We start from the raw sequence: 19,082 nt of genomic DNA on the forward strand, positions 1-19,082 counted from the left end.
CCTTGTAATGTAAAAGACATATTTACCAATAAAATTTTATACTATAAAATTGCTATACTACTCTGTAGTTTGAAAATTTTTTGTCACTGTCAATGATAATCTTTTCAATGCTTTCGAAGCTTAAAATAATCAGGTGTTGTATGTTCAGGACATTGGTGGCTTGGATTTATTGTGCCACATAACAGACCACCAAACAATAGCCCAAGATGAACAGCCACGTTCTTGCATGTGAGACGGTGGCTGAATTTGTATCCGACAGAGGATTTTCTAAAGGGTTGAAAGAGAAATTTCTTAGATGCCAGAGAATATTAAACGTTTTTCATTGTTTTATCGTATTACACTTGTCAAATCATGAAATTTACAAAGTCATTGATTGAAAGAAAACCGCTGATAAAGGGAGATTTTTAAATCAGCTAGCAAAAGATTTATGGGGTGTTAACATTTAAGATAGGTAAAGTTGAAATATTGTTTGCACTTACTATCAGCTGGGGTTTTGCACGTTTGTCCTTTTGTGTAATTACTTGGTTCGCTCAATCCATAAACGTTCTCAGCAATTACTCGGAAAACTATGTCTGTGTAAGGATTCAGTCCCTTCACGATACGACCTTCTATGTTACCACTTACAGTCATGTTGTCCGTTACATTGTACCACATAGTCATATTTTCCATCACACTCCACTGGATGAAGACTCTGTCCACAGTGTGATAAGGGTTGAGGTATAACGTCCAAGTAAGATTAGCAGTGAAGTTTTGACATCCTCCATTGATGTTTAAATTTTGTGGAGCATTTGGAGGACCTGTTAAATGAGGTTCAGATGACAGAGGTTTCAAAAAATCAGGAATGGTGATAAAATTTACAGAGCTCAAATTTTTATGCTTTTACGTATATAAAATTAGGATGAAATAAGAAAACTGTTTCCTCCTCTGAATAAGAGAAAAAATACAGAGATCACTGGATATTGATCTTACCGTTAGCAATGACGAGGGCCGTTGAAGTTTTTCCTGTATTGTAAATGTTCGTCTTGACAAACGCTCGACATTTATATTCTCCGCTGTCTTGTAGCTTGATTAAGAAAATACAACATACACGTGATATAATACCAATTTATATTGTACAGCATATATTATTGAGAGAAGCACAATTTCTAAAATAACATTTTCGATGTGTAGTTACGCGCCCGTAACCTTTATTGAAAAAAGAGGATCGCACTTTCAATTTTTGACAGATAACCTGTGGATGTATTTTCCTGTTCTGTTATGTTTAAAGAATTGCTCAATGTCATCCAACATTAGTCCAATGAACGGTGATGCTCTTTCATAGCTCATATTTTTGTTCATTGTCTATGACTGGTACTAACATTAGTAAAATTAGTCATGGGATTAAAAGTTTGAGCAGTGTCTATGGTATTGGACTAACAAAGCTGGGTACTTTGAACAAGCTCTCTCCTTTTTCTCACCACATCATTAAAATATTGTGTCTTGTTATTTTTACAATGTTCTTATATTTTGGATATTCTACTCACTTGAGATGAAGTCACATTTAAGGTTTGATTGCTTTTTCCCAAGTCTTTTCCATTGTGAAACCATTTATATTGGATAGGTAGATCTGGCTTGGAGTAAGCTTCACATTGTAGTGAGAAGCTTTCTCCTTTCTTCACATCTGTCTTGTTCTGAGGTCGTTTTGTGAAGATGATCATCGCTATAGATATTAATGAAAGAGTTTCAATGGCTTAATATCAAGAATGTCCATCTTTGACCATTTTACCCTTTTTTCTTATCTTAACACTTTTCGTCCATTATATACAACATTATACTTATTTTAGCCATATTGTTTTATTCCAAATTAGACTCATTCTAGCAAAGTTAATCTTAGTCTTGTTGCAAATCCATACTGTTCGTTTCAATATTCATGTAAGTCATGTACCTTGCTTTCCCGAAGGCGCCTGTGCAATAGGACATTCACCACTTGTTCCTTCGCTATTGTAAGTTAGTACGCAAAATTCCCACAACTCTAACGGAGCTGTATTGTTGATGATAAACTCCGGGGCACTGCCAACTGGAAGAACTTCTTGTTGCCATATTTTAATACCAGATTTTCTGTTTTGAAATACATAACCAAATCCCGGGCCGTTTTGATTCAGTTTTGGAACTTCCTAAAGCAATTTAGTTATCCTGCGTTAGGCGTTATGGTTTTAGACGAAACAATATTGCTATGTCATTGTCTCACCTGCCATGTTACTCTAATGTCATGAGGACGTGTTGAGCTTCCATTCACAATAATGGGACAGAACGAAGGCTCTGTGAATGAACAAAACGAGTGTTTGATGCAATGAGCATGATTTGAAGGCAATTAAAATCTTTACTGTTTTGTAAAATGATTTGTAAGCTTTGGGTATCAAGTGAGGGGTCGCTTCTGTAGAAATTTTCATTGTATTTTTCGTGACATCTGGTTTGAACGCCGCCTATTTTTGAAATCTCCTTCTCTTTGTTTTTGTTGAAACTCTCAGATGGCAAAGGATTTGGAGGATATTCACATTAATTTGTACAGTTCATATAATATTAGTACTTACTCTCAGCTGGAGTTTTGCACGTTGGTCCTTTAGTGACATTACTTGACTCGCTCAGTCCGTCTACGTTCTCGGCAAACGCTCGGAATACTATCTTTGCGTAAGGTTTCATTCCTTTCAAGATATGGCCTTCTACGTTGCCTTGCACGTAATCTGATGCGTTGTACCATGTAATCGTGTCATGTGATATAATACCCCACTGCAATTGGATACCCGTCAAGGGCTTGTATGGATTACGGTATGAAATGATCCATGTGAGGTTTGCAGTGAAGTTTGTGCATGTTCCGTGAAGTCGTAGATTCTCCGGGGCTTCTGGCGGTCCTGTAGCATAAAGCGCGTTTTTAGACTGCTTGGCGTGATAGAAAGTTTCCATAGATATGATAATATGCGCTATCGAACAATGTACTTTTTATTGTTAATCAATCAGAGATTGCTTCTATGTGACTTATCCTTTACAAAAGGAAATTCGGGTTAAGGCGTGTGGATGTATTTTTAGTTGCTCGTTTACTGTTTCTATTTCTCTGCTTACCGTGGACTATCACAATTGCGCTAGATCTTTTCTCCGAGCTTGAGCTGTAGGCAATGCAGGTGTAGACGCCACTGTCACGGCTCTAAAACAACATGCAGTCAGTTGAGGAGCTTTTAAAATTACTCAACTGTGAGTTTTTCTCATTAATCAAAACACATTTCATTGACTCAATCATTAATCCTGTGAGAGCATAAGGCAATCCACATGATAATTTGGCTTTGCGAGTTAGACAACAAGAAAAGCAGACCTTCGCATTTGATATGGTTAACTTTTTGTTCGTTAGATCCCATAATGCATTGCTTTTCATCATTTCGGCTCCGTTGTAAAGCCATTTGTAACGAATGTTCAACGGTGGGTCGGAATCAGCTTCGCAGAGCAATGAGAAACTTTCTCCATCCATCACATCAGTCTTGTTTTCTGGTCGCTGGATGAAAACAATTTCCGCTGTAAGAAAAAAAATATCGTGATTTTACCCGTGATGCATGTAGATGATCGACCAGATATCTCGTATATAACAATACGAAGGTCGAGGCGAGTGGTCTACTGCAATGTCAATGATTTGAGGCCAGAAAGATCTAATAAGTATATCAAAATTATATCTAGTCTTGATAAAACAGTCGCTCCTTTTTGTGCAACAAAATGCTCATGCGCAGTCATTGTGCGTTCCTTTTGTCTGATTACGCACCTCTTCACACGATATTGCGTAATATGACATGAATATCGTTGAATGAAGGTTAGTGTACCATAGTACTTACCGACTTTAATATACCTGTCTTTACTGACACTGCCAAATATACTCACGCAATACAAGCATAGATCCCGCTGTCGTTGTGGGATAGATTATGCGAGCAAGTCTTGATCATCTTTGAGATCATATTTTGTCGTTTTTTATTTCCAACTTTTCTCCTTTGAAAAACCAATCATGTTTTGCTCGCGGAATGGCTTCCGATATACACGAGATCTGACCAGTGTTACCCACAGTAAAATCCTTTGCTATCAAATCTGATGTGATATCTGGAGGCTTCACTGAAAATACGACAAACAAGGTTTGCTTACTGCGGTTTTTGTTTTGTATTTAACTTTGTAAATCTTCTATGACCTGTTGTTATACGGAGTGAGAAACGAGCATGTCGTCTTTTGTCAAGGGTGAATCAATAATGGTGGTAATAAAACTCTAAACATGACTTAATGGCTTACTCAATATACATCATTTTGAAACAGTGATAAAAGGCATTCATTATGTTTCGTTTTAATTCGAAAAAATTCTTGAAAATGGAAACACTATCTGGAAACACCAAATGGAAAATTTATTGGAAGTGAAATCTATCGTTGCACTGCATATGTAGATGTGACCAGTTGACAAATGGTTGTGGCATATGTACCCACCTTGAACTTGAAGCGACACTGTCTGATATGCAAAACCAAAAGCATTCTTCGCAACACATTGATACATTCCGTTATCACTGGGTTCAACACTATGAATCGTTAGTGTTCCGTTTTCGATTGTGTAACGGTTGCTATAAACGATATACGTGAAGGTTATAATCAATTGTATTGATATATAAAGATGGTTTTGCTTTCAAGAACATGATCTACTTATTCCCGTGATAAAAATACGTTATGTTGACTTAGTTCAATGTCCGCTTTAACTGCATTGCCCTAAATCATGTAAACTACTAGTAAACTGACCATAAACATTCCCGTTGCAAAAACTGGAGATTTGTCAAACCAACAACGTTTTGTAACGTCACGTGTTCTCTCGGTTTGCTTTTCCTGGAAAAGTTTGCGTGCGTATATCTCGAGGCGAGGACGTCAACTTCAAAAGGAACATGTGTTGTTATGTTTTATCAAGTGATGTTCCAACTTACCTCACATTGCTCATAGCGGTTGTATTGGCATACCATTGAAGCGTTGGCTCCGGATCACCTTTGGTCAAACAACTCCAAGTATGCCGAGAAAAAATGTTCGGCTTACTGCTGACTATTGTTTTGACAAACGTAGGCGGTTCTGCAAAAGAATTTTAAAGGCATTTTAGCATTTAAACGTTGTTTAACTTTAAATACATTTCAAATTAATGAACTGTTTGATTATTGGGAAAAACATAGAAATATCAAAATCTTATGTTTCATATGTGAAATTCATTAACAAATATCTATACTGTCAATGGTCACGTGACACGTGTAAATTCCCGCGTTGCGAGACTTCACGTTTTCAATCAACAATACTCTGTTGTATTCTAAAAGAGCGACGCCGTCAATTTGATGAAACACTTGGCTCTTTTTACCCTGCAAATCCGTCTTCTCCCAACGATACTTTGGAGTTGGACTGGATGATTTTAAAGAGACGTTAAAATTAGTTGAATTTTGCTGATCCCCATTCTACCAATTGTCAAAGGAAAGTGGTTTGGCACGAAGATATGGCGTGCTTTTGGATTGGGCTGGGAAAACTTAGTTATAATGTTGGAGGTAGTTGGTGATCAGATACGATTGAGGACTAGTTGCACCTTTCCATTAGAAAAATTGTAGTTTCGTAGCGAGTAAAGAAAGTGATGAACTGCGAACTTACTATCCAGCGGCAACACATCTTAATTTTACTATATCTCCCCGGGCCACTTCTTGGTTTGGGATTTTTTGAACGTCAGGACCAAACGAGGTGATGTTCTCTGGGAAAACAAAAAATCGTTTGTGCATATCGTTTTAACTATTTGTATTGTGACCTCCTGGGTTGCTACTTGAATAAAAATATGCCTACCTCCTGTAATTTTGAATCTAAAAACTCCAGACTTTTGAAAGTTAAAGCTTGAGCCGCCTTCTTTGGCTTCGACCAGGCATCTTATGCCACGCTTTTGTTTAATGAATGCTAGATTAGCTTTGGTGACGTGAGAAAAAAACAATCTACCATCTCCCATGACCAATGCGTTCACGACGTCGGAAAAGAGCCATGTCCCCAAAGCAGTGAGGCCACCCCAATTGTAAATGGCGTACTTGGTGTAGCCATGGGTGGACAATCTATTGGTTGTTGTCCGACAGTAACATTAAGTGTTTGATCGTTGTCGTCGAAAAGCTGCCAGCAACTGCAAGGAATGATATCATAGTTTGCAAAGGAATCGAAAGAAACGTTAATTTTGCTTACGGCGGACATTGAGATGCGTGTCAAATTCAAGTGCCACTGAGGAAGTCAAGTTCATCGCCTCATATGCCGTTCTTATATAGCCATATGGCGTTACATAATCATGCATGATTCATAATGAGCATGCGCAATGATTTGACCGATATACAGTCTTCAATATACGATAAAAATAGTGAGCACGTTAACGTTCTCTTACGTACCCTTGAAATCCACTTTAATTTCGCGCCCAAAAAACATGTTACGATGGGCAGATTATCTACTAGGCTAAGTAGGCTTAAGCCTACAGGCCTGGGCTTTTGAGAGGCCCGTTGTATCTAGACATTATTATGATTTAGACGTTATTGCTATTCTGGACTGGCTGAACGAGCTTAATTTAGATCATTTATGCTAATGAAAACCTAAACGAGTTATTGAATGTAGAAGGAAAATGGCCTTAGTACTGTCTACTGTTCAAATGCGCAATGCTCAGAACTCATGAAGTATTGGCTTTTACTATTTCCCTGACCATGTCAATGATTTTCAAAATTTCGTTTTGAAATTTTTCCCATTTTCTACCCTATGCAGGGGCGGATCTAGGCCATGGCGAAAGTGGCTTGAGCCACGGTCAGAATTCTGCCACTTAGGTTTTTCCAGGGTTGACTTTTTCATGATTAAAAATTTTGCTCAAATACAGAAAAATTCGATCAAAAGCAAAAATTGAATGAATTTTGTAATTTTTTGTCAAAAACTTGTGTTAACAGAACAAAAACTTCAAATTAAACGTCTTGTTAAAATAGTATTAAAGTAAATGGTTTGAACCCGGGAGTATCGTTATATGTTTGTAAATGATGATCGTCCAGGTTAATAAAGTCCTGAGAAGGACTGTTTTTGTTGTTGTTGACTGACGTTTCGACAACCTTAGCGGTAGTCATCTTCAGAGTCAAATGAGGAGTAAACGTCAGGTTAGCCGTATTTGTTATCTGGTTCTTACGTCATTGTATTGTGTGTACAGGAAATGTGTGCGTCATTGTATTGTGTGTACAGGAAATGTGTATTGTCATTGTGGATTAGTGTGAAGTGAAATTGACGTATTTAGTTGTAATGTGTGGGTGTCAATTGTGTATTGTCATTGTGAATTAGTTTAAAGTGCAGTGTTTTTAGTTGATCGTTTGTTTGTATTGTGAATAAGTCGTTTGTAAGGTGCCGGTAATTGCTGTGATCTGTTCAGGGGGGTTTGTTCCAAGTTGGTATACCAACTTTCTAATGTAAGCCGTTGTCTATAGTCAGTACTGTAAGTGATGCATTTTGCCGAATCCCAGTCAATGTTGTGCTTTGTGATTCGGTGATGTTCGGCAATGTGATTAGTTTTGTCTTGTTTCTTAGTAGCTCGTTTGTGCTCAGTAAGTCTTATGTTTAAGTTCCTGCCAGTTTCTCCGATATAGGAGGCGTGGCAGTCGGAGCAGTTTATTTTGTAAACTGCACCTTGTCGTTCGTTGGGTTGTTCTTTGTCCTTTATGTTCGTTAGTACTTGTCGTAACGTTGTGATTGGTTTATGTGCGACACGTATGTTGTATGGTCGTAAGATACGCGAGATAGTCTCAGACGTACCTTTGATGTAAGGTATCGTTGCTGTTGTCACTGAGTTGCTCGTTTTGTTGGGTTCGTTGGGTTCGTTGGGTTTGTAAGTGTTGCGTTTGATAAAGTCAGAGTTATAGTTGTTTTTGTCAAAAACACGTTTGAGATAGTTGTTTTCGTTTTGTAGAGCGTCCGGTGAATCACATATGATTTGTGCACGTCTTGTTAATGTTCTGATTGTGGTGGCTTTGTGTGATGTAGGGTTGTAAGATGATTGGTCTAGTAGTCGGTCAGTATGTGTTGGCTTGCGATAAACTGTTGTTCGTAGTTTTTGATTGTCATGTTTTACAAACAGTCGAGAAAGGAAGAGTTCCGTTTTCTTCGACATCTTTGGTAAATTGTGTAGCTGTTCTGTTTGTTGATGTGAGTATGAAAGTCATTAATGTCGTCTGCATGTAGTGCTGTGATTGTGTCATCTACGTGCGAAACCAAAAGGTAGTGCATGTTTGTAAGTCGTGAGCGCCCGTTCCTCTATAGATTGCATTACAATTTCCTTGCTACAACAGAAACAGGCAGGCCATTGCCGTCCCATGTAATTGTTTGTAGTGTGTTCCTTTGTATTGGAAGTACGTCGAGGTGAGGCAGAGCTCCAGTAACTCCATAATGTCTTCTGTCGGTAATGGCAGTACGTCCGTGGTGTTTGTAATGAGGGTTTTTGTACAAGTAAGTGCCAGATTAAGTGGAATACTGGTGAACAGTGATTTCACATCAAAAGACACTAGTATATAGTTGTCCGGTATTTGTATAGTGCTCAGTTTTTTAATGAAAGTGTCAGTGGATTGTAGCTTGTGTTTTGATTTGTTTGTAAGTGGTTGCAGTATGCTAGTCAAGTACTTTGAAAGTTCGTAATTAGGCGAGCCACAGAATGATACAATTGGTCGCATGGGTATTTGTGGTTTGTGAAGTTTTGGTAGTCCGTATAGCCTGGGTGGTCGTGGTACTGAACATCTGAGTCGATAGTAAACACGTTCAGATATAATGTTAGATTTTCTCATAGAGAAGATCTTGCTGTTAAGTTTGCGTACTAGTGATGGTGTTGGGTCTCGTTTGAGTTGTTCGTACGTTTGTCTGTCGTTAACAAGGGTGTCCATTTTGTTAAAGTAATCATTCCTGTCCATGACCACAGTCACGCGTCCTTTGTCTGCTGGTAAAATGACGATGTTGTTGTCGTGTTTTAGTCGTTTGAGTGCTTGTTGCTCGTCTTTTGTCAAGTTGTTGTCACGTATAGAGGACGATTGTAAAGTGGAGGCTATCCTGCTTCTGATCTCGTCTTTGGTTGTCTCTGACAAGTCTCTTTGATATGCTACGACAGCATATCAAAGAGATATACTTGGTATACTTGGTATACCAACTTGGAATACCAACTTGGTATAGTTGGTATACTTGGTATACCAACTTGGTATAGTTGGTATACTTGATATAGTTGGTATACTTGGTATACCAACTTGGAACAAACCCCCCTGAACAGATCACAGCAATTACCGGCACCTTACAAACGACTTATTCACAATACAAACAAACGATCAACTAAAAACACTGCACTTTAAACTAATTCACAATGACAATACACAATTGACACCCACACATTACAACTAAATACGTCAATTTCACTTCACACTAATCCACAATGACAATACACATTTCCTGTACACACAATACAATGACGCACACATTTCCTGTACACACAATACAATGACGTAAGAACCAGATAACAATACGGCTAACCTGACGTTTACTCCTCATTTGACTCTGAAGATGACTACCGCTAAGGTTGTCGAAACGTCAGTCAACAACAACAAAAACAGTCCTTCTCAGGACTTTATTAACCTGGACGATCATCATTTACAAACATATAACTATACTCCCGGGTTCAAACCATTTACTTTATTACTATTTTAACAAGACCCTTAATTTGAAGTTTTTGTTCTGTTAACACAAGTTTTTGACAAAAAATTACAAAATTCATTCAATTTTTGCTTTTGATCGAATTTTTCTGTATTTGAGCAAAATTTTTAATCATGAAAAAGTCAACCCTGGAAAAACTTAAGTGGCAGAATTCTGACCGTGGCTCAAACCACTTTCATATGCCTAGATCCGCCCTGCATGGGAGAAAATGGGAAAAATTTCTAAACGAAATTTTGAAAATCATGACATGGTCAGGGAAATAGTAAAAGCCAATACTTCATGAGTTCTGAGCATTGCGCATTTGAACAGTAGACAGTACTAAGGCCATTTTCCTTCTACATTCAATAACTCGTTTAGGTTTTCATTAGCATAAATGATCTAAATTAAGCTCGTTCAGCCAGTCAGAATAGCAAAACGTCTAAATCATAATAATGTCTAGATACAACGGGCCTCTCAAAAGCCCAGGCCTGTAGGCTTAAGCCTACTTAGCCTAGTAGATAATCTGCCCATCGTAACATGTTTTTTGGGCGCGAAATTAAAGTGGAGTTCAAGGGTACGTAAGAGAACGTTAACGTGCTCACTATTTTTATCGTATATTGAAGACTGTATATCGGTCAAATCATTGCGCATGCTCATTATGAATCATGCATGATTATGTAACGCCATTTGGCTATATAAGAACGGCATATGAGGCGATGAACTTGACTTCCTCAGTGGCACTTGAATTTGACACGCATCTCAATGTCCGCCGTAAGCAAAATTAACGTTTCTTTCGATTCCTTTGCAAACTATGATATCATTCCTTGCAGTTGCTGGCAGCTTTTTCGACGACAACGATCAAACACTTAATGTTACTGTCGGACAACAACTAACAATAGATTGTCCACCTCATGGCTACACCAAGTACGCCATTTACAATTGGGGTGGCCTCACTGCTTTGGGGACATGGCTCTTTTCCGACGTCGTGAACGCATTGGTCATGGGAGATGGTAGATTGTTTTTTTCTCACGTCACCAAAGCTAATCTAGCATTCATTAAACAAAAGCGTGGCATAAGATGCCTGGTCGAAGCCAAAGAAGGCGGCTCAAGCTTTAACTTTCAAAAGTCTGGAGTTTTTAGATTCAAAATTACAGGAGGTAGGCATATTTTTATTCAAGTAGCAACCCAGGAGGTCACAATACAAATAGTTAAAACGATATGCACAAACGATTTTTTGTTTTCCCAGAGAACATCACCTCGTTTGGTCCTGACGTTCAAAAAATCCCAAACCAAGAAGTTGCCCGGGGAGATATAGTAAAATTAAGATGTGTTGCCGCTGGATAGTAAGTTCGCAGTTCATCACTTTCTTTACTCGCTACGAAACTAAGCTACAATTTTTCTAATGGAAAGGTGCAACTAGTCCTCAATCGTATCTGATCACCAACTACCTCCAACATTATAACTAAGTTTTCCCAGCCCAAATCCAAAAGCACGCCATATCTTCGTGCCAAACCACTTTCCTTTGACAATTGGTAGAATGGGGGATCAGCAAAATTCAACTAATTTTAACGTCTCTTTTAAAATCATCCAGTCCAACTCCAAAGTATCGTTGGGAGAAGACGGATTTGCAGGGTAAAAAGAGCCAAGTGTTTCATCAAATTGACGGCGTCGCTCTTTTAGAATACAACAGAGTATTGTTGATTGAAAACGTGAAGTCTCGCAACGCGGGAATTTACACGTGTCACGTGACCATTGACAAAAATAATATCAAGAGAACTGCGTCAGAGGAAACAAAAATTGTCGTTAGAGGTACATGAAAAGCTTGTTAAGGGTTGAATTTCACATAGGATGAAACATAAGATACGCCTTTGAGACACATTTGCATATACCTCTAAAAGATGTTTTTTCCCAATAATCAAACAGTTCATTAACTTTGAAATGTATTTGTGCCTTTAAATGCCTAAGTTAAACAACGTTTAAATGCTAAAATGCCTTTAAAATTCTTTTGCAGAACCGCCTACGTTTGTCAAAACAATAGTCAGCAGTAAGCCGAACATTTTTTCTGGCACTGAGTTGTTTGACCAAAAGGTGATCGGAACCAACGCTTCAATGGTATGTAATACAACCGCTATGAGCAATGTGAGGTAAGTTGGAACATCACTTGATAAAACATAACAACACATGTTCCTTTTGAAGTTGACGTCCTCGCCTCGAGATATACGCACGCAAACTTTTCCAGGAAAAGCAAACCGAGAGAACACGTGACGTTACAAAACGTTGTTGGTTTGACAAATCTCCAGTTTTGCAGCAGGAATGTTTATGGTCAGTTTACTAGTAGTTTACATGATTTAGGGCAATGCAGTTAAAGCGGACATTGAACTAAATCAACATAACATATTTTATCACGGGAATAAGTAGATCATGTTCTTGAAAGCAAAACCATCTTTATATATCAATACAATTGATTATAACCTTCACGTATATCGTTTATAGCAACCGTTACACAATCGAAAACGGAACACTAACGATTCATAGTGTTGAACCCAGTGATAACGGAATGTATCAATGTGTTGCGAAGAATGCTTTTGGTTTTGCATATCAGACAGTGTCGCTTCAAGTTCAAGGTGGGGTGCACATATGCCACAACCATTTGTCAACTGGTCACATCTACATATGCAGTGCAACGATAGATTTCACTTCCAATAAATTTTCCATTTGGTGTTTCCAGATAGTGTTTCCATTTTCAAGAATTTTTTTCGAATTAAAACGAAACATAATGAATGCCTTTTATCACTGTTTCAAAATGATGTATATTGAGTAAGCCATTAAGTCATGTTTAGAGTTTTATTACCACCATTATTGATTCACCCTTGACAAAAGACGACATGCTCGTTTCTCACTCCGTATAACAACAGGTCATAGAAGATTTACAAAGTTAAATACAAAACAAAAACCGCAGTAAGCAAACCTTATTTGTCGTATTTTCAGTGAAGCCTCCAGATATCACATCAGATTTGATAGCAAAGGATTTTACTGTGGGTAACACTGGTCAGATCTCGTGTATATCGGAAGCCATTCATGAGCAAAACATGATTGGTTTTTCAAAGGAGAAAAGTTGGAAATAAACAAAACGACAAAATATGATCTCAAAGATGATCAAGACTTGCTCGTGCATAATCTATCCCACAACGACAGCGGGATCTATGCTTGTATTGCGAGTAATATGTTTGGCAGTGTCAGTAAAGACAGGTATATTAAAGTCGGTAAGTACTATGGTACACTAACCTTCATTCAACGATATTCATGTCATATTACGCAATATCGTGTGAAGAGGTGCGTAATCAGACAAAAGGAACGCACAATGACTGCGCATGAGCATTTTGTTGCACAAAAAGGAGCGACTGTTTTATCAAGACTAGATATAATTTTGATATACTTATTAGATCTTTCTGGCCTCAAATCATTGACATTGCAGTAGACCACTCGCCTCGACCTTCGTATTGTTATATACGAGATATCTGGTCGATCATCTACATGCGTCACGGGTAAAATCACGATATTTTTTTTCTTACAGCGGAAATTGTTTTCATCCAGCGACCAGAAAACAAGACTGATGTGATGGATGGAGAAAGTTTCTCATTGCTCTGCGAAGCTGATTCCGACCCACCGTTGAACATTCGTTACAAATGGCTTTACAACGGAGCCGAAATGATGAAAAGCAATGCATTATGGGATCTAACGAACAAAAGTAACCATATCAAATGCGAAGGTCTGCTTTTCTTGTTGTCTAACTCGCAAAGCCAAATTATCATGTGGATTGCTTTATGCTCTCACAGGATTAATGATTGAGTCAATGAAATGTGTTTTGATTAATGAGAAAAACTCACAGTTGAGTAATTTTAAAAGCTCCTCAACTGACTGCATGTTGTTTTAGAGCCATGACAGTGGCGTCTACACCTACATTGCCTACAGCTCAAGCTCGGAGAAAAGATCTAGCGCAATTGTGATAGTCCACGGTAAGCAGAGAGAAATAGAAACAGTAAACGAGCAACTAAAAATACATCCACACGCCTTAACCCGAACCTTTTGTAAAGGATAAGTCACATGAAGCAATCTCTGATTGATTAACAATAAAAAAGTACATTGTTCGATAGCGCATATTATCATATCTATGGAAACTTTCTATCACGCCAAGCAGTCTAAAAACGCGCTTTATGCTACAGGACCGCCAGAAGCCCCGGAGAATCTACGACTTCACGGAACATGCACAAACTTCACTGCAAACCTCACATGGATCATTTCATACCGTAATCCATACAAGCCCTTGACGGGTATCCAATTGCAGTGGGGTATTATATCACATGACACGATTACATGGTACAACGCATCAGATTACGTGCAAGGCAACGTAGAAGGCCATATCTTGAAAGGAATGAAACCACACGAAAGTTATTCCGAGCGTTTGCCGAGAACGTAGACGGACTGAGCGAGTCAAGTAATGTCACTAAAGGACCAACGTGCAAAACTCCAGCTGAGTAAGTACTAATATTATATGAACTGTACAAATTAATGTGAATATCCTCCAAATCCTTTGCCATCTGAGAGTTTCAACAAAAACAAAGAGAAGGAGATTTCAAAAATAGGCGGCGTTCAAACCAGATGTCACGAAAAATACAATGAAAATTTCTACAGAAGCGACCCCTCACTTGATACCCAAAGCTTACAAATCATTTTACAAAACAGTAAAGATTTTAATTGCCTTCAAATCATGCTCATTGCATCAAACACTCGTTTTGTTCATTCACAGAGCCTTCGTTCTGTCCCATTATTGTGAATGGAAGCTCAACACGTCCTCATGACATTAGAGTAACATGGCAGGTGAGACAATGACATAGCAATATTGTTTCGTCTAAAACCATAACGCCTAACGCAGGATAACTAAATTGCTTTAGGAAGTTCCAAAACTGAATCAAAACGGCCCGGGATTTGGTTATGTATTTCAAAACAGAAAATCTGGTATTAAAATATGGCAACAAGAAGTTCTTCCAGTTGGCAGTGCCCCGGAGTTTATCATCAATACAGCTCCGTTAGAGTTGTAGAATTTTGCGTACAATACAGAAGGAACAAGTGGTGAATGTCCTATTGCACAGGCGCGGGAAAGCAAGGTACATGACTTACATGAATATTGAAACGAACAGTATGGATTTGCAACAAGACTAAGATTAACTTTGCTAGAATGAGTCTAATTTGGAATAAAACAATATGGCTAAAATAAGTATAATGTTGTATATAATGGACGAAAAGTGTTAAGATAAGAAAAAAGGGTAAAATGGTCAAAGATGGACATTCTTGATATTAAGCCATTGAAACTCTTTCATTAATATCTATAGCGATGATCATCTTCACAAAACGACCTCAGAACAAGACAGATGTGAAGAAAGGAGAAAGCTTCTCACTACAATGTGAAGCTTACTCCAAAGAATCTACCTATCAATATAAATGGTTTCACAATGGAAAAGACTTGGGAAAAGCAATCAAACCTTAAATGTGACTTCATCTCAAGTGAGTAGAATATCCAAAATATAAGAACATTGTAAAAATAACAAGACACAATATTTTAATGATGTGGTGAGAAAAAGGAGAGAGCTTGTTCAAAGTACCCAGCTTTGTTAGTCCAATACCATAGACACTGCTCAAACTTTTAATCCCATGACTAATTTTACTAATGTTAGTACCAGTCATAGACAATGAACAAAAATATGAGCTATGAAAGAGCATCACCGTTCATTGGACTAATGTTGGATGACATTGAGCAATTCTTTAAACATAACAGAACAGGAAAATACATCCACAGGTTATCTGTCAAAAATTGAAAGTGCGATCCTCTTTTTTCAATAAAGGTTACGGGCGCGTAACTACACATCGAAAATGTTATTTTAGAAATTGTGCTTCTCTCAATAATATATGCTGTACAATATAAATTGGTATTATATCACGTGTATGTTGTATTTTCTTAATCAAGCTACAAGACAGCGGAGAATATAAATGTCGAGCGTTTGTCAAGTGAACATTTACAAGGAAAAACTTCAACGGCCCTCGTCATTGCTAACGGTAAGATCAATATCCAGTGATCTCTGTATTTTTTCTCTTATTCAGAGGAGGAAACAGTTTTCTTATTTCATCCTAATTTTATATACGTAAAAGCATAAAAATTTGAGCTCTGTAAATTTTATCACCATTCCTGATTTTTTGAAACCTCTGTCATCTGAACCTCATTTAACAGGTCCTCCAAATGCTCCACAAAATTTAAACATCAATGGAGGATGTCAAAACTTCACTGCTAATCTTACTTGGACGTTATACCTCAACCCTTATCACACTGTGGACAGAGTCTTCATCCAGTGGAGTGTGATGGAAAATATGACTATGTGGTACAATGTAACGGACAACATGACTGTAAGTGGTAACATAGAAGGTCGTATCGTGAAGGGACTGAATCCTTACACAGACATAGTTTTCCGAGTAATTGCTGAGAACGTTTATGGATTGAGCAGACAAAGTAATTACACAAAGGACAAACGTGCAAAACCCCAGCTGATAGTAAGTGCAAACAATATTTCAACTTTACCTATCTTAAATGTTAACACCCCATAAATCTTTTGCTAGCTGATTTAAAAATCTCCCTTTATCAGCGGTTTTCTTTCAATCAATGACTTTGTAAAATTTCATGATTTGACAAGTGTAATACGATAAAACAATGAAAAACGTTTAATATTCTCTGGCATCTAAGAAATTTCTCTTTCAACCCTTTAGAAAATCCTCTGTCGGATACAAATTCAGCCACCGTCTCACATGCAAGAACGTGGCTGTTCATCTTGGGCTATTGTTTGGTGGTCTGTTATGTGGCACAATAAATCCAAGCCACCAATGTCCTGAACATACAACACCTGATTATTTTAAGCTTCGAAAGCATTGAAAAGATTATCATTGACAGTGACAAAAAAATTTTCAAACTACAGAGTAGTATAGCAATTTTATAGTATAAAATTTTATTGGTAAATATGTCTTTTTACATTACAAGGAAGATACCCTGCATCATGTAAAATAGCGTATCCGGGGTAGGTCAGAATACTAAATACGCTACCAAACATATAATTTAACATACTTTAAAACAAACCAGTATTTTAGCCTATCCTGTATCGCACGTATTACGTAAACAAGGTGCCATAAGAGGTAACATTGAAGTAAAAGCTGTGAAATCCCCTGGTCTTTATTTCATATTTCTTATTTCCCCTCGAGGTTTAAAAAATGGAAGAGAAAAAATGATACAAGGTAGTCCTTTTAGGGCACAAAAGGTACAACGTAGATGCTTTTAGAAAGAACTTTTGCCATGCAAAAATCCATTAAATAGGAGATTAAGGGCGATCTTTTAGTAAAAGAAGACACAAGTTACATTATGTTTGTAAAATTGATAAATGGTTATTCCTACGATTCAAACTTTTGGTTGTAGCAACATTTTGATAACGTTCTTCAGTATGTTCAATCAATTAATGTATATATTGTAAACGAGTATTGACAATTTATTTAATTGATTCGATATCTTTGCATGTTGTATATGAAATGCCTTAAAGTAATGAAAAATGGATTCTAGTGATTGGGAAAGGTTGCTTGCTGCCTTTTTCGCTTATCAGGAAATAATCCTCAACATAAGCACAAGCACAGCTACTTGACACGAAAGACAAAAGCAAATTGTAAAGAAAATTCTTATTGTTTTGTTTCCTCCAACCTCTGGAGAATATGCTTTACTTTGTTTTGTCGCTTGTGCTTATCCTTTAATGAAAATTAGGCTTTATGAAACTTGTGATTCTTTTCCCCTTTCATTCTTTTCTCTGCTTGTTTTAAAGAAGAGCAATAAAAAGTTGAATTCATTTTCTAATGATTACAAGACATAACTAAACAATTTACCGCAAGAAGACAATACGATAATTCAGGAGCTTAATGTATTCAAAATTATTAGACTTAAACAAAAAATTAAATGAATGCTCATTCAGCAATGAAACAATAGCGCTCAATCTTTAGATTTACTATTTCTTTGTGTGTTGTACGAATGTACGTTCTTCGTAGTACTTCAAACCAATCATATACTCTGATCATGCTGGTGGATAGCAATCATATATTTTTGAACAACCCAGCCTGTTATTATCTGTTTTTAAATAACATTCAAATTATTATCTGTTATATATGATCGTTGATACTTTGCGTTATAGCTGCTTAAATTACGAGTTTGAAGATGTCATGGTAAGGTTTACGACGTAGCTAAATGGGAGAAACAAAACAGTTTTAAAGAAGGTATTTAAAGAGTAATTAAGAACGTAATGCTCTATGACTTCTATTCAAAACTGGGGTCATGAAGTTAGTTAACATCATCTTGTTAAACGATCTGCGTTTTCATGCAAACTGCCGTTAACTAAAACGATTGCCTAAAAGAACCGCCGATCGACCTTATTAAGTTTTCAGTTTAAAACTATGATTTTATAATTTAACGAGCGCTGATGATGATGATACCAACTTGACAATAGTGCATTAAGCACGAGCAAGAAATCTTAAGTTTTCTTTTCTCGTGAGACTAAAAGACAAAGAAAACGGAATGTCATGTTCATTTTTTGCATAGTTTAAGCCCAGTTTTCACTACTAAATTCATAAACATAAGCGAGAAAACAAAGCAGAGCATATATTCTCATGGAGGAAACAAAAAAATAGGAATTTTCTTTTCAGTTTTCTTTTGTTTGACCTTACGCTTCTGTCAAGTTGCTTTGCTTATATGCTTGTGCTTTATGCCAATGCTGCATGCTTCACTTGTCGTCTTAATTTAACTTTAGATCAAGAATTGTGTTTGTGCTCATTTCAATTTGTGTCTTATAATTATGAGTGTTTACCTGACGGGTCTGACAAAGAACATCCTCCCTCTTGTTTAACTTTGTTACTGGAAACTGCTTTGCAGATATCAAAACCATCTTTCACAACAATCGGCTGAGAACTTCAGTTTAAAACCAATTAATGCATCAAAATACGAATACCATAATGAACGAGTGGGAACCTCTGAAGATAAACGGGAAAGATGGCAGTGAAGTGAGTCATGTCACAAAGTATATAACAATTAAAAGGAGAAAGATAAGCAAAACAAAACATATAACATATACTACTATATAAATATCAAGATGTACTTGCACATAGCGATCATATCCTATTTTCCCTTTATTTCTACAGACAAAAAGTTCTCGTCAACATGTTGCAAATGGGAGAAGGAAATTATCTTCCGACACAAAACATCCTTCTTCATCGTCCATATCAGTTCGACT

The 19,082-nt window shown here is 37.2% G+C and overlaps 4 protein-coding genes and 1 long non-coding RNA gene across 5 annotated transcripts; 1 reads left to right on the forward strand and 4 right to left on the reverse strand.

Annotated features, from left to right (window-relative positions):
- Positions 1-61: 61 nt before the first annotated feature.
- On the reverse strand, positions 62-3,496 carry LOC124435206 (contactin-5-like). Its single transcript, XM_046985151.1, has 9 exons — positions 3,344-3,496; positions 3,097-3,178; positions 2,571-2,888; positions 2,228-2,298; positions 1,925-2,153; positions 1,524-1,699; positions 970-1,063; positions 480-797; positions 62-267 (listed from the first exon to the last, which is right to left on the reverse strand). Exons 1-9 carry the CDS (start codon positions 3,494-3,496, stop codon positions 167-169), a joined length of 1,542 nt encoding a protein of 513 aa, XP_046841107.1. The 3' UTR covers positions 62-166.
- Positions 3,497-3,967: 471 nt separating this feature from the next.
- Positions 3,968-5,108, reverse strand: LOC124435208 (contactin-3-like). Its single transcript, XM_046985152.1, has 3 exons — positions 4,965-5,108; positions 4,483-4,613; positions 3,968-4,122 (listed from the first exon to the last, which is right to left on the reverse strand). Exons 1-3 carry the CDS (start codon positions 4,976-4,978, stop codon positions 3,968-3,970), a joined length of 300 nt encoding a protein of 99 aa, XP_046841108.1. The 5' UTR covers positions 4,979-5,108.
- Positions 5,109-5,237: 129 nt separating this feature from the next.
- On the reverse strand, positions 5,238-6,037 carry LOC124435209 (neuronal growth regulator 1-like). Its single transcript, XM_046985153.1, has 3 exons — positions 5,848-6,037; positions 5,662-5,758; positions 5,238-5,421 (listed from the first exon to the last, which is right to left on the reverse strand). Exons 1-3 carry the CDS (start codon positions 6,002-6,004, stop codon positions 5,238-5,240), a joined length of 438 nt encoding a protein of 145 aa, XP_046841109.1. The 5' UTR covers positions 6,005-6,037.
- Positions 6,038-11,846: 5,809 nt separating this feature from the next.
- Positions 11,847-13,463, forward strand: LOC124435703 (contactin-5-like). Its single transcript, XM_046985670.1, has 4 exons — positions 11,847-11,867; positions 12,217-12,347; positions 12,712-12,986; positions 13,298-13,463. Exons 1-3 carry the CDS (start codon positions 11,854-11,856, stop codon positions 12,846-12,848), a joined length of 282 nt encoding a protein of 93 aa, XP_046841626.1. The 5' UTR covers positions 11,847-11,853; the 3' UTR covers positions 12,849-12,986; positions 13,298-13,463.
- Positions 13,464-17,709: 4,246 nt separating this feature from the next.
- On the reverse strand, positions 17,710-19,002 carry LOC124435706. The gene is made up of 3 exons (XR_006945127.1): positions 18,948-19,002; positions 18,660-18,822; positions 17,710-18,039 (listed from the first exon to the last, which is right to left on the reverse strand). It is a non-coding gene; the product is annotated as an uncharacterized LOC124435706 (long non-coding RNA).
- Positions 19,003-19,082: the final 80 nt, after the last annotated feature.

Source organism: Xenia sp. Carnegie-2017, unplaced genomic scaffold (genome assembly GCF_021976095.1).
Source record: "Xenia sp. Carnegie-2017 unplaced genomic scaffold, XeniaSp_v1 HiC_scaffold_14, whole genome shotgun sequence".
NCBI classification, from domain to species: domain Eukaryota; kingdom Metazoa; phylum Cnidaria; class Anthozoa; order Malacalcyonacea; family Xeniidae; genus Xenia; species Xenia sp. Carnegie-2017.

Coding starts and splice junctions, on each gene's coding strand:
- LOC124435206 (XM_046985151.1), bottom strand. CDS start 3,496: ATGGATGGAGAAAGTTTCTCATTGCTCTGCGAAGCTGATTCCGACCCA. Junction 2,299..2,570: donor GTGCAAAACTCCAGCTGAGA/GTAAGTACTAAT, acceptor GTTCATTCACAG/AGCCTTCGTTCTGTCCCATT. Junction 268..479: donor GTGCAAAACCCCAGCTGATA/GTAAGTGCAAAC, acceptor TCAACCCTTTAG/AAAATCCTCTGTCGGATACA.
- LOC124435209 (XM_046985153.1), bottom strand. CDS start 6,004: ATGGGAGATGGTAGATTGTTTTTTTCTCACGTCACCAAAGCTAATCTA. Junction 5,759..5,847: donor TAGATTCAAAATTACAGGAG/GTAGGCATATTT, acceptor TTGTTTTCCCAG/AGAACATCACCTCGTTTGGT. Junction 5,422..5,661: donor AGATGTGTTGCCGCTGGATA/GTAAGTTCGCAG, acceptor AAAATCATCCAG/TCCAACTCCAAAGTATCGTT.
- LOC124435208 (XM_046985152.1), bottom strand. Junction 4,123..4,482: donor AGTGTCGCTTCAAGTTCAAG/GTGGGTACATAT, acceptor TCGTATTTTCAG/TGAAGCCTCCAGATATCACA.
- LOC124435703 (XM_046985670.1), top strand. Junction 12,348..12,711: donor AGTGTCGCTTCAAGTTCAAG/GTGGGGTGCACA, acceptor TCGTATTTTCAG/TGAAGCCTCCAGATATCACA.